The sequence below is a fragment of the Mandrillus leucophaeus genome, unplaced genomic scaffold (genome assembly GCF_000951045.1).
Source record: "Mandrillus leucophaeus isolate KB7577 unplaced genomic scaffold, Mleu.le_1.0 Scaffold612, whole genome shotgun sequence".
Classification (NCBI taxonomy): domain Eukaryota; kingdom Metazoa; phylum Chordata; class Mammalia; order Primates; family Cercopithecidae; genus Mandrillus; species Mandrillus leucophaeus.
In genome coordinates, this window is record NW_012106609.1 from 1,437,985 (window position 1) to 1,451,884 (window position 13,900).

The 13,900-nt window shown below is 39.7% G+C and overlaps 1 protein-coding gene across 2 annotated transcripts in view; it reads left to right on the forward strand.

Moving 5' to 3' along the window:
- Positions 1-13,900, forward strand: part of PPP2R3A (protein phosphatase 2, regulatory subunit B'', alpha) — a 154,564-nt gene that overhangs the window by 32,601 nt on the left and 108,063 nt on the right. For both annotated transcript variants that reach the window (XM_012000025.1, XM_012000026.1), the window contains exon 3: positions 9,891-9,994. In XM_012000025.1, the coding sequence (XP_011855415.1) occupies positions 9,891-9,994 (104 nt within the window). The remainder of the gene's footprint in view (positions 1-9,890; positions 9,995-13,900) is intronic.

Consider the following 13,900-nt stretch of genomic DNA (forward strand, 5'->3'; position numbering starts at 1 on the left):
CATGAAATAGTCTCCAATCTCATCCTGGTCACTGTGAATGCCATTAATTCATTCCTTTTTATGGCTGAGTAGTATTCCATCGTACACACACACACACACACACAGAGCACAGTTTGTATATCCATTTGTTGATTGATGGGCATTGGGTTGGTTCCACGTTTTTGCAATTGCGAATTGTGCTGCTATAAACATGCATGTACAAATATCTTTTTTTACAGTGACTTCTTTTCCTCTGAGTAGATACCCAGTAGTGGGATTGCAGGATCAAATGGTAGTTCTACTTTTAGTTCTTTAAAGAATCTCCACACTGTTTTCCATTGTGGTTGTACTAGTTTACATTCCCACCAGCAGTGTGGAAGTGTTCCCTCTTCACTGCAGCCGTGCCAACATCTACTGGTTTTTTTGTTTGTTTGTTTTTGGGTTTTTTGTTTTGTTTTGCAGGGGTAAGGTGGTATTGCATTGTGGTTTTGATTTGCGTTTCCCTGATCATTAGTGACATTGAGCATTTTTTATATGTTTATTGGCCATTTGTATATCTTCTTTTGAGAATTGTCTATTCATGTCATTAGCCCACTTTTTGATGGGATTTTTTTTTCTTGTTGTTATGAGTTCATTGTAGATTCTGGATATTAGTCCTTTGTCAGATGTATAGATCGTGAAGACTTTTTCCCACTCTGTGGGTTGTCTGTTTACTTGCTGACTGTTCCTTTCACTGTGCAAAACCTCTTTAAGTCCTAGCAATTTATCTTTGTTTTTATTACATTTGCTTTTGGGTTCTTCGTCATAAAATCTTTGTCCAAGCCAATGTCTAGAAGGGTTTACCCAGTGTTATCTTCTAGAATTTTTATAGTTTCAGGTCTTAGATTTAAGTCCTTAATCCATCTTGAGTTGATTTTTGTAAAAGGTGACAGATGAGGATCCAGTTTCATTCTCCTACATGTGACTAGCCAATTATCCCAGCACTATTTGTTGAAAAGGGTATGCTTTCCCTACTTTGTGTTTTTGTTTACTTTGTCAAAGATCAGTTGGCTGTATTTGGCTTTATCTCTGGGTTCTCTATTCTTTTCCACTGTCTATGTGCCTATTTTTATAACAGTACCATGCTGTTTTGATGACTGTGGCCTTATAGTATAGTTTGAAATCAGGTAATGTGATGCCTCCAGATTTATTCTTTTTTCCTAGTCTTGCATTGGCCATGCAGGCTCTTTTTTGGTTCCATATGAATTTTAGAATAGTTTTTTTTCTAATTCTGTGAAGAATGTTGGTGGTATTTTGATAGGAATTGTGATGGGAATTGCATTGAGTCTGTAGATTGCTTTTGGCAGAATGGTCATTTTCACAATATTGATTCTACCCATCCATGAGCATAGTATGTGTTTCCATTTGTTTGTGTCATCTGTGATTTCTTTCAGCAGTGGTTTGTAGTTTTCCTTGTAGAGGTCTTTCACCCCCTTGGTTAGGTGTATTGCTAAGTATGTTTTTGTTTGTTTGTTTGTTTTTTGGGTTTTTTTTTTGCAGCTGTTGTAAAAGGGATCGAGTTTTTGATTTGATACTCAGCTTGCTCACTGTTGTTGTATAGAAGAGCTACTGATTTGTGTACATTAATTGTGTATTCGAAAACTTTGCTGAATTATTTTATCAGTTTCAGGAGTTTTCTGGAGGAGTTCTTAGGATCTTCTGGATAAATAATCATATCATCAGCAAACAGCGAGAAATTGACTTCCTCTTTATTTTTGTTTTTTTTTTGTTGTTGTTGTTGTTGTTGTTGTTGTTTTATTTTTGAGACGGAGTCTTGCCCAGACTGGAGTGCAGTGTCTCGATCTCGGCTCACTGCAAACTGCAAGCTCTGCCTCCTGGGTTCACGCCATCTCCTGCCTCCGCCTCCCAAGTAGCTGGGACTACAGGCGCCTGCCACCATGCCGGCTTATCTTTTGTATTTTTGGTAGAGACAGGGTTTCACCGTGTTAGCCAGGATGGTCTCGATCTCCTGACCTCATGATCCACCTGCCTCAGCCTCCCAAAGTGCTGGGATTACAGGCGTGAACCACCACGCCCGGCCAACTTCCTCTTTATTGATATGGGTGCCCTTTATTTCTTTCTCTTGATTGCTCTGACTAGGACTTCATAAAGGGATGCTGGATTTTGTCAAATGCTTTTTCTCCATTTATCGAGATGATCATGTGATTTTGGTTTTTAATTCTGTTTATGTGGTGTATCACATTTATCAACTTGCATATGTTAAGCTATCCCTGCATCCCTGTTATGAAACCCACTTGATCATGGTGGATTATCTTTTTGATATGTTGTTAGATTCAGTTAGCTAGTATTTAGTTAAGGATTTTAGCATCTATGTTCATCAGGGATATTGGTCTGTAGGTTTTGTTTGGTTGGTTGGTTGGTTGGTTATATCCTTTCCTGGTTTTGATATTAGGGTGATGCCGGCTACATAGAATGAATTAGGGAGGGTTCCCTGTTTCTCTGTCTTGTGGAATAGTGTCAGTAGGATTGGTACCAATTCTTCTTTGAATATCTGGTAGAATTCTGCTGTGAATCCATCTGTCCTGGACTTCTTTTTGTTGGTAATTTTTAAGTTACCATTTCAGTATCACTGCTCGTTACTGGTCTCTTCACGGTATCTAATTCTTCCTGATTTAAGCTAGAAGGGTTGTATCTTTCCAGGAATTTATCCATGTCTTCTAGGTTTTCTAGTTTATGTGCATAAAGGTGTTCATAGTAACCTTGAATGATCTTTTGTATTTCTATGGTGTCAGTCGTAATATCTCCTGTTTTGTTTCTTATTGAGATTACTTGGATTTTCTCTCTTCTTTTCTTGGTTAATCTTGCTAATGGTCTATCAATTTTATTTATCTTTTCAAAGAACTAGCTTTTTGTTTCATTTATCTTTTCTATTATTTTTTTCAATCTCATTTAGTTCGGCTCTGATCCTGGTCATTTCCTTTCTTCTGCTGGGTTTGGATTTGGTTTCTTCCGTTCTTGTTTCTCTAATTCCTTGAGGTGTGACCTTGGATTGTCTGTTTGTGCTCTTTCAGGCTTTTTTTTTTTTTTTTTTGAGACAGAATCTCTCTCTGTCACCAGGTGGGAGTGCAGTGGCGCAATCTTGGCTCACTGCAGCCGCCACCTCCTGGGTTCAAGTGATTCTCCTGCGTCAGCCTCCTGAGTAGCTGGGACTATAGGTGCGCACAACCACACCCAGCTAATTTTTGTATTTTTTAATAGAGACGGGGTTTCATCGTGTTGGCTAGGATGGTCTCGATCTCTTGACCTCATGATCCGCCCACCTCAGCCTCCCGAAGTGCTGGGATGATGGGCGTGAGCCACTGCGCCCAGCCCAGACTTTTTGATGTAGGCATTTAGGGCTATGAACTTCTCTCTTAGCATTGCCTTTGCTGTGTCCCAGAGGGTTTGATAGGTTGTGTCACTGTTGTCATTCAGTTTGAATAATTTTTTAAATTTCCATCTTGATTTCATTTTTGACCCAGTGATCATTCAGGAGCAAGTTATTTAATTTCCATGTATTTGCATGGTTTTGAGGCTTCCTTTTGGAGTTGATTTCAGGTTTTATTCCACTATGGTCTGAGAGAGTGCTTGATATAATTTCAGGTTTCTTAAATGTATTGAGGCTCGTTTTGTGGCCTCTTCTGTGGTCTGTCTTGGAAAAAGTTCCATGCGCTGTTGAATAGAATGCATATTCTGCAGTTGTTGGATGGAATGTTCTGTATATATCTATTAAGTCCATTTGTTCCAGGGTATAGTTTAAATCTATTGTTTCTTTATTGACTTTCTGTCTTGATGACCTGTCTAGTGCTGTCAGTGGAGTATTGAAGTCCCCCACTCTTGTTGTGTTACTGTCTATCTCATTTGTTAGGTCTATTAGTAATTGTTTTATAAACTTGGGAGCTCCAGTGTTAGTGCATATATGTTTAGGATTGTGATATTTTCCTGTTGGAAAAGGCCTTTTATCATTATATAATGTTCCTGTTTGTCTTTTTTAACTGTTGTTGCTTTAAAGTTTGTTTTATCTGTTATAAGAATAGCTACTCCTGCTCGCTTTTGGTGTCCATTTGCCTGAAATGTCTTTTTCCACCCTTAAGTTTGTGCAAGTCTTTATGTGTTAGGTGAGTCTCTTGAAGGCAGCAGATAATTGGTTGGTGAATTCTTATCAATTCTACAATTCTTTATCTTTTAAGTGGAGCATTTAGACCATTTATATTCAGTGTTAATATTGAGATATGAGGTACCATTCCATTCATCATGCTATTTGTTTCCTGTATACCTTGGTTTTTTTATTTTGTTTTTTAAATTGCATTTTTGTTTTATAGGTCCTCTGGGATTTATGCTTTAAAGAGGTTCTGTGTTGATGTGTTTCCAGGATTTGTTTCAAGATTTAGAGCTCCTTTTAGCAGTTCTTGTAGTGGTGGCTTGGTAGTGGCAAATTCTCTCAGCATTTCTTTTTCTGAAAAAGACTCTTTTCTTCATATACGAAGTTTAGTTTTGCTGGATACAAAATTCTTGGCTTTTTTTTTTTTTTTTTTTGATAACTGATAATTGTTTTGTTTGAGGAGGCTGAAGATAGGGCCGTAGTTCCTTCTAGCTTGTAGGGTTCTGCTGAGAAATCTGCTATTAACCTGGTAGGTTTTCCTTTATAGGTTACCTGGTACTTTTGTGTCACCACTCTGAAGATTCTTTCCTTTATCTTAACTTTAGATTACCTGATGACAGTGTGCCTAGGCAGTGATCTTTTTGTGATTAATTTCCCAGGTATTCTTTGTGCTTCTTGTATTTGGATGTCTAGGTCTCTAGCGAGGCCAGGGAAGTTTTCCTCAATTATTCTCCCAAGTATGTTTTCCAAACTTAGGTTTCTCTTCTTCCTCAGGAACACCAGTCGATCTTAGATTTGGTCATTTAACATAATCCTTGACTCCTTGGAGGCTTTGTTTATATTTTCTTTTTTTCTTTGTCTTTGTTGGATTGGGTTAATTTGAAGACTTTGTCTTTGAGCTCCGAATTTCTTTCTTCTGCTTGTTCAGTTCCATTGCTGAGACTTTCCAGAGCATTTTGCATTTCTGTAAGTGTGTCCATTGTTTCCTAAAGTTTTGATTGTTTTTTATTTATGCTGTTTCCTTGAATATTTCTCCCTTCACTTTTATCGTTTTTTGGATTTCCTTACATCGGGCTTCGCCTTTCTCTGGTGCCTCCCTGATAAGCTTAATAACTAACCTCCTAAATTCTTTTTCAGGTAAATCAGGGATTTCTTCTTGGTTTGGGTCCATTGCTGGTGAGCTAGTGTGATTTTTGGGGGTATTAAAGAACCTTGTTTTGTCATATAACCAGAGTTGGTTTTCTGGTTCCTTCTCGTATGGGTAGGCTCTGTCAGAGGGAAGGTCTAGGACTGAAGGCTGTTGGTCAGATTCGTTTGTCCCACGGGGTGTTCCCTTGATGTAGTACTCTCCCTCTTTTCCTATGGATGTGGCTTCCTGAGAGCCAAGATGTAGTGATTGTTATCTCTCTTCTGGATCTAGCCACCCAGCAAGTCCAGGCTCTGGGCTGGTACTGGGGGTTGTCTGCACAGCGTCCTGTGATGTGAACCCTCTGTGGGTCTCTCAGCGTGGATACCAGCACAGTATTTGGAGTGTCTCTTGGGTCCTACAGGAGCGGTCTGCTTCCTTCAGGGGGTCTGTGGGTCCTCTCAGGTTTCCTGATTTATTCTTGCAGTAGTTCTGGAGCAAAAATTCACAATGCAATCTTTCACACACTGCTCTCTCTGTCCCAAGTTGGAGCTGCAGTCTAGTCCTGCGTCCGGTCCACCATGATCGCTTCAGTCCTCAGAGACTTTTTGTTACTCCTAATTGTCTTTTAATTTAGCTTTTACTTGGCTATTGCAGTCTGTTAGTACTCACTAAGTCATCCTTATTTTCAACAGTTCTTTACTATGCATGCAAGTCTTTTTTGGTACCAGGCAGTGAGCTCTGTGTCTCCAGCACTTACTGTTCATATTCTTATGATAGGTTGGCATAGGAAAAGGAGAAGAGAGGCAACCTTTAAGGAGTAAGGAGGAGAGAGTTTGTTAGAGCAATAAATGAATGTTGTTATGGATTCTTGTAGTTTATAAAGTTATTTGGAAGACCAGCTTGAGTTTGCCGCCTAGTCTTAGTGGCACTCAAGTGTAGCTATAAAGACTGGGATCTGTTTTTAAGTGCCTAGAAAACTCTGTGTTTATGAAATCTGCATCTGTTGGTAAAGTTTAGCTCATTCATCTTAGACCTCAAACAGCCCTGAAGAACTTAATGCTCACATCTGGTTAAATTCTCAGTGTGTAGTTTGTACGTTTTTCTACAGCTTTAAGTAATGATAGAGAAGAAGTGAATAGGGAATGAATCTCAGAGAAATGAAAGCAACATAGAAACAGAAACAGAGAAATAGTAAGAAATGCATTTTTCAGAGACTGGGCCAAAGGATTCATCATGGAGTTTTAACTTCTAGCAGAAAGTTGAGGAAGAAGAATAAGACTCTTTTCTGAACCAGACAAAGCCCTGCAGCTCCTGTCTTCTGGCTGACATAGCACCATCTTTACCCGTCACACCTATAGCCTGGAAGGTAGCCTCTCTGTGTCTGAATTTCTTCATCTGCAAAATGGGATTAAAAAAATAACTGCTCTCGTCTACATGAGGATCACCTGAGGGCCAGATGAAATTATAAACCTGAGACATCTTAAATTGTTAAAAGAAGATTACAAATATTGGGTAATCATCCTCTCCTGTGTGTATCATTAGACAACCTTGCTTTGGATTATTTGTTTTGTTGGCCATTCTTAGATCAAACCGTAGGTGTTAATCAAGTTTTCTTTGCTCTAGCAACTTTGATTACCACATATTGACTCTCACCTCCTCCTCTTAAAGTAAGTTTCCTAAATCCATTTTCTGTATTTCTGTGTGTACCCACTTGCTATCCACTCTCTTTCTTTGTTAAAAAAAAAAAAAAAAAAAGAAGAAGCTTGTTCTCTTTTCGTTAATAAAAGTGCCATTCTCTTGCCTTCAGATTAATGCCATTTACTGTTTAAGTTCTTATTGATCTCCTGGCTCCTTTGATCTTAAATCTTTGATTTTTAAGCAGATGCAGGCTAGCATAGTTTTTTTTAATAGTCAGAGTGTAATGTCCACAGCCCTGACCATTCTGCCTTTCCCATTTTTTCCCTTTGTCATTTTTCCAAGGGCGTAATACCCTCCTGCTGTTTAACACTTGGCTACTCATTGTACCCCGGTATAAGAACAATAGGCTGACCTTTTCCAGTCTACTTCAGAACATCTTTGTTCTATACCCTGTCTCTGAGGATTTTGCGTTTGGGTCATAATAAGTTTATTAACCTTCAGAGACTTACTCCTCCTTTTGAGCTGATGTATATCCATTTTAACAGGAGTCTTCTGGAGAAAAGACTGTAAGAGAATGAAATTTGCTTAGTTAGTGGAAGTTACCCCACAGAAGATAGTAAGCACACAGCCCCTGGAAGTGTTTCTGATCAGGAAGTTAGAAGATTCCTGATCCCTCCAATTCTGAAAAATTCTTGAGTGACTCTAATGGTGGGAGTTTGAAGCACTTTGGTAAGCCGGTTCCAGCGTCTCCACACACCTTCTGTTTGTGGCTCGTTCACCCTGCCTCCATGATACAGACGATTCTTTCCCAGTGGTTGCCATTAGCCTATCACTAAGACTGTCTAAGAGCATTTTCTTGGCAAACCACCATTCTGCATGAAAGGAGAGTCTGGGATTGGGGAAAATGGATTCAACAGCTTATACAGCCAAAGTATATCAATTGTGAGCTTTGTACCTTGGCAATCATTATTTATACAATAAACAAAATCACATGGTTGCTAAGCAACACCTTTCCCTCATTCTTGACCCCAGTGGAGGTATGAGGTATTCAACCTCTAGACTTAAAAAATCTTAAATTCTACTCTGTTTGCAGACATGCTTTAGTGGCCCCGGCAGCAGCAACCTCTTATTTCTGCCCTGTCCTTACCTCCCTTGTCTTGAATCTTGCCTTCCATATCTCCATGAACCCAGCAGCCTGGGTGTTCTTTCAGGGTAACTAATGTCAGACTAGGTACTCCTCAGGCTCCTATGGGGGTCCCCTGTGCACTGAGGCCTCACACCAGGAGTGGCTTCACCTAAGCCTAATGTGGATGCACATCTAGTCTTCCTCCAGAGGAGAGGCTTTTCCTCTGTATAATGATGAGGCTGCAACAGATTCTGGGTCTAATGTGAATAATGATATATATATCTCATAACAAAATGTGACTTGTTGAAGAGTTCCACATTTGGGAATACGTTTTCTGTGTATGTAGAAATTGAGATAATTTGGAGACTATCTTTGCTAGTAGTAAGGATTGTATTGTTGCTTATAGAAGTGGTCCCCAACCTTTTTGGCACCAGGGACTAGCTTTGTGGAAGACTGTTTCTCCATGGATGTGGGTAGAGTGGGGGATAGCATCAGGATGAAATTGTTCTGCCTCAGATCGTCAGGCGTGTCTTAGCGTGCACAACCTAGATCCCTTGCATGCACAGTTCACAATAGGGTTCACTCTCCTATAAGAATCTGATGCTGCCACTGGTCTGACAGGAGGTGGAGCTCAGGTGGTACTGCTCATTCACCCGCCCTTCACCTCCTGCCGTCTGGCCCAGTTCCTAACAGGTCACGGACTGGTACCTGTCCATGTGTCCATGGCCTGGGGGTTGGGGACCTCTTCCTTTCAATTAAAAAGAAATTGTCATTTTACTCTCATAAGAAAGAGAGTTCTTACTAAATTTACCTCCCTTTTTCCTAGAGAATTTTTTCTCCTTCAGTTTTTTTTAATTGAAAGGAAGAGCTTTTTTATGGAGAAAAATCAATACCTTTTAGGGTACTAAAATTGTTTTATTTCATTCCCATTCTTTCCTAAGGCTTTGTAATCATTTGTGGTAGCCTCTAATAGATAAATAAATGATAGCATTTTACCTTTCATCTTTTACCTGAATTAGAGCCATTTAAATAGATATAATAGCTGTTTTCTTGAGCAGTCTAGGATTTTCTGGTTCTTCTTGAACCTAGGACTTAATAACATAATAGGCAAAGGAGAGAGAAGGAGATAGGTAGTGGAATATTAACACCAAGTGACCAAGTAATAAAGGTGGCTGTGTTTGGAATGAATGAAGGACATGTATACAACTATGACATTCAGTCATTTCTTTTTCTTTCTAGAAGGTAGTAAATTTCTAAGAGTGGTAAGCCAAGTGTGGTGGCTCACGCCTGTAATCCCAGCACTTTGGGAGGCTGAGGCAGGTGGATCATTTGAGATCAGAAGTTCAAGACCAGCCTGGCCAACATGGTGAAATTCCATCTCTACTAAAAATACAAAAATTTGCCAGGTGTGGTGGTGGGCACTTGTAATCCCAGCTACTCAGGAGGCTGAGGCAGGAGAATTGCTCAAACCTAGGAGGCGGAGGTTGCAGTGAGCTGAGATTGTGTTACTGCATTCCAGCCTGGGCAACAGAGGCATGACTCTGTCTCAAAACAGAAAAAAAAAAAATGGTGGGAAGGGATGCTGGTTGCTTTAGCTGTCAGGTTGGAGGAGGGAATCACCTTAAATGAAGTTGGAGAAAACGTAAATGGATTTCCATTTTCTTCATTAAACATGTTCTCTCCTCTTATTTTGTTTCCCCTCGGCCTCTCTCTGAATCTACCCTAGTTGATGTATTTGCCTATGCTCCCGTTTTGTTCTCCTGAGGGCTCTTCCAGCCACTGTGGCATGAAGGGTAAAAGCCACAAAGACCTTTTCTTTGGCCATGTCATCTCTTCATTCCCTCTTGGCTTACCCTGTATGTGTTTTATATTTGCAGGTCTGTGGCTGTCCTCTCTATTGGAAAGCCCCCATGTTCAGGGCTGCAGGGGGAGAGAAGACAGGATTTGTGACATCACAGTCATTCATTGACATGTGGAGAAAGTAAGTATGTGAGCAGTCACTCTGCGGCTAGGCAAAGAATTGTGTGACCGTCATGACATGCTTTCTAAAGGTCACCTACTTTATTTATTTATTCATTTTCCCTTTACCCTTTATATCAACAAAGAAAATTCAATGATTTATAACCATTGTTACCCACACACAAGTTATTTGCCACAAGCCTTTATCTAACCTCTTTAAAAAACAGTAAAGCAGATCTGCAGAAATCTTTCTTTAAAAACTATTTGATAAGTTTTACTTGGGTTTTCTTGTTTGTTTTTTATTTTTGTTTTTTTGAGACAGAGTGTCACTCTTTTGCACAGGCTAGTGTGCAGAGACCCAGTCATAGCTCACTGCAGCCTCAAACTCCTGGGCTCAAGTGATCGTCCTACCTCAGCCTCCTAAGTAGCTAGGACTACAGGCATGTACCGCCACACCTGGCTAATTTTTTATAGCAACTGGATCTCACTCTGTTGCCCAGACTGGTCAGAAACTCCTGGCCTTGAGCAATCCTCCGAGCTCAGCTGCCCAAAGTGCTGTGATTACAGGTGTGAACCCCACACCCAGCCAGTTTTACTTGTTAAATTTGGGTCTCGGGATTTGAATCCGGCAGCAGTGAAATAGAAGCAAATAAGAAATCCCCTTTAAGGGGGACAAATCAGATGTGTCACATGAGAAATACATTTTCATTCCCATATGATCCAATTTGGAATTATATCTAGTTGATTTATTAGAAATACTGAATTCTAATAGATTTTAATCATTACTTTTTGAAAGCCCCAGTTAAGTAAACAAAGGACTAGTATATTTATCAAGCTTTTCCTGGATTCTAACATTCTGACAAATTATCTTGAATTCAAACCCAATATCTTTCTTCTTTATCTCTTTTTTCTCCCTTCTTTAGGAGTTATTTCTTGGTATATTTATACATCTTAGCTAAGTATCACAGCTTGCCCCTTCTGCCTCTTTTAACTGATTAGCACCCTTGTTATGCATGTTCTTCTTGCCTTTTCTGAGCTAAATATCCTTCCTGGTAAACTATTGGGAAATGCTACTCACCTATTGTTATTATTATTTAATGTCAACCTACAATAACAACAGATTGAACAGACAGATTCTTTCTGATTTCTTCATTTCAGCTAAAAGCCCTTAATAGGGTAATGCTTGAGAATATAGTAGGTGATAAATAAATGTATTCTTTTAAAAATCTAGCAGCAGGTCAAGTTCACCAAGTTCCTCATACATTACATTAGAACTAAAGAGTATGTTGATAGAACATGTTCTCATAAATGAGAACTGAACAATGAGAACACACGGACACAGGGAGGGGAACAGCACACACTGGGGCCTGTCAGGAGGTGGGGTGAGGGAAGGGAGAGCATTAGGAAAAATAGCGAGTGCATACTGGGCTTAATACCTAGCTGATGGATTGACAGGTGCAGCACACCACCATGACACATGTTTATGTAACAGATGTGCACATCCTGCACATGTACCTTGGAACTTAAAAACTTTTTAAAAATTTTAAAAAGAGTATATGTTGGTGAATAGATCAGCAGCCGCCACCACAACAGCTGTATTCTTTTATTCAGATGAATTGTTTAAATTTTATCTGTAAGGAAGACATTTCTGCAAAACGCAAAAAGCAAGGGAAAGACATGAAGTACAAGTCTCCATTGTGGTTAACTGCAGGAAAATTGCTTATGAAGTTATATAGCGCGAGCAACTATCCCTAGCTTTTTTTTCATCAGAAAAATTCTATGAATAGTTAAGTGTGTCTCTAAATTAAACTGTTATTTTACAGTCAGATATTAAAATGATTTGAGTGCCCTCTAGTGGAAACTCCTCTTTGAGTTCTTAAAATGTCTTTTAAAAGCCAGGGTGCTTTAAGGGAGCCCCGAGTGTGGCTATTTTGGGAGACTAAGCAGCTAAGCGTGGTGGTGTGGGTTACCACACTGACCTTGGAGAAGACGTGTTTAGTTTTGAAATTTTTTTTTCTACAAATTGCACCCTTTGTATAAAGCAATGTGGGCTCAAGTATAGTATATTAAAACTTTTAAATACAAAAAAATTGCTAACAGGTAATGATACAGAATTAAAACATTTTGGAGAATACATATATATGCTGACTTGCTCCAGTAGCTCTCCATAATCTTTAAAACAAAAAGTCAAATATAGAAATCATAAGAATATAGGGAAATAATTTCCCTCATGTCAGACTGCTCATGGGGTGGAGGCCTCAGTATCTCTCCTCCAAAGGGTTCTATCCCACTTCCTTTCCCTGTGCCACTGCCCATTTCACGTCTATACTCTGACATACATTTTTCGTCAGGACATTTTTAGGAGAAAGACACTGCTCCATAGCGTTTCTTTTTGAGGTCCTAGAGTGTCAGCTTTTGGGCAGAACTCATCTCAAATGGAATCAATAATGTTGCTTCAGTTTTATTATGCTTTTCTTTCTTTTATCTTTTCATCTAAATGTGTCATTTGTCCATTAACAAAATAATATTTTGTGCTAAAAGTTCTGAAAGATACTAGTTTAGAATAGCTATGCTTACCTTCATTCTTTAGCTTTCATGACTTTTATCTTTTCTCCTGCCATAGAGTTGACCAGCCAGTAACATTGATAGAAAATTATAATTCACCTTTTCTTTCTATTTCATAGCAAAAGACCATTTCTGATTTTACTTTGTCCTCTCAGAGTAGCTCTCATCTGTCATGTCTCTGCTATTTCTGTATCTTACTATTCTGTTTTATATATAAAAGTAGTTCTTTTGAAAGACCTCACTGTTTTTCTACTGTGATCATCCCACCCATTTTCTCATCCTGAGAGGTGGTTCCTATTAGCATCTATTGCGGGAATCTTTTTCTGAAACACGTGTTTTTTTAACTTCAGGAGCCTTAAGCATGTTAAGGAATGGTAAGGAGAATAAGTATAAAAATCATACTGTAGCTCTAATAAGCACAAATGAAGTATACATCTGTTTGATCAAAAACATTTTCTTATTTTTCTTCCTTAATCACTTGTTGAATGCTAACTGTATGCCAGGTATTGTGTTCTGGCTTTGAGGGTGGTTGGGATACAAAGAAAGTAAGACACAGTTTTATACCCTGTAGAGAGCTTACAGTCTAGTGAAAGAGTTCCACCAAGCCATGTTTGCTGGCTTGCACCTGTAATCCTAGCTACTTAGGAGGCTAAGGTGGGAGGGTTGCTTGAACCCAGGACTTTGAGGCTGCAGTGAGCTATGATCATGAGACTGTACCGCAGCCTTGACAACAGAATGATACCCTGTCTCCAAAAAAAGAAAAAAAAAGACAAAGATGTGAAGATGGCCAAGAAGACACAGCCAGGAAGAGCTTCCCTTTCCTACCAAGAGAAACCAAAATATCGAGTAAACCAGCATACTTTGAACAGATTTTTTAATAGAAAGCACTGACAGTCAGTGGAGAGATGATGCAGTCACTGGGGCTGAAGAGGGAGGAAACTGAGAACACTGCATGGGCTCTGAATGGCTCCTAAGGAAGGGGTAAAAGAAGTAACTGCAGAGCAGGCCACCCTCACTGTGGACCTCTGGGATCCTAGCTGCAAGAGATCCCATGGCCACCATTGACATTTGAGTTGGCAGGGAAAACAGATTGGAGAGCTGGCAGAGACAGAGCTCAAGGCTGTACAGAGCCCACAGGGTTTTGCATGGGAATAGCTGCAACAAAACACAACCGTAGGCATCTATTTCCCCAAGGCTCTCCATATTCCTCTAAGGCTCTAACCTTTGTTGACTGCCAGACCTGGAGAGCAGGGCTGTCTTTCCCACAGGACCAGGGCACATCTGATCCGTTCACTCCCATGTCCACCAGCCCCTCCCAGGGCCCCTGTCTGACTGCACCCATAGGAGTGGGCACACAGCACAG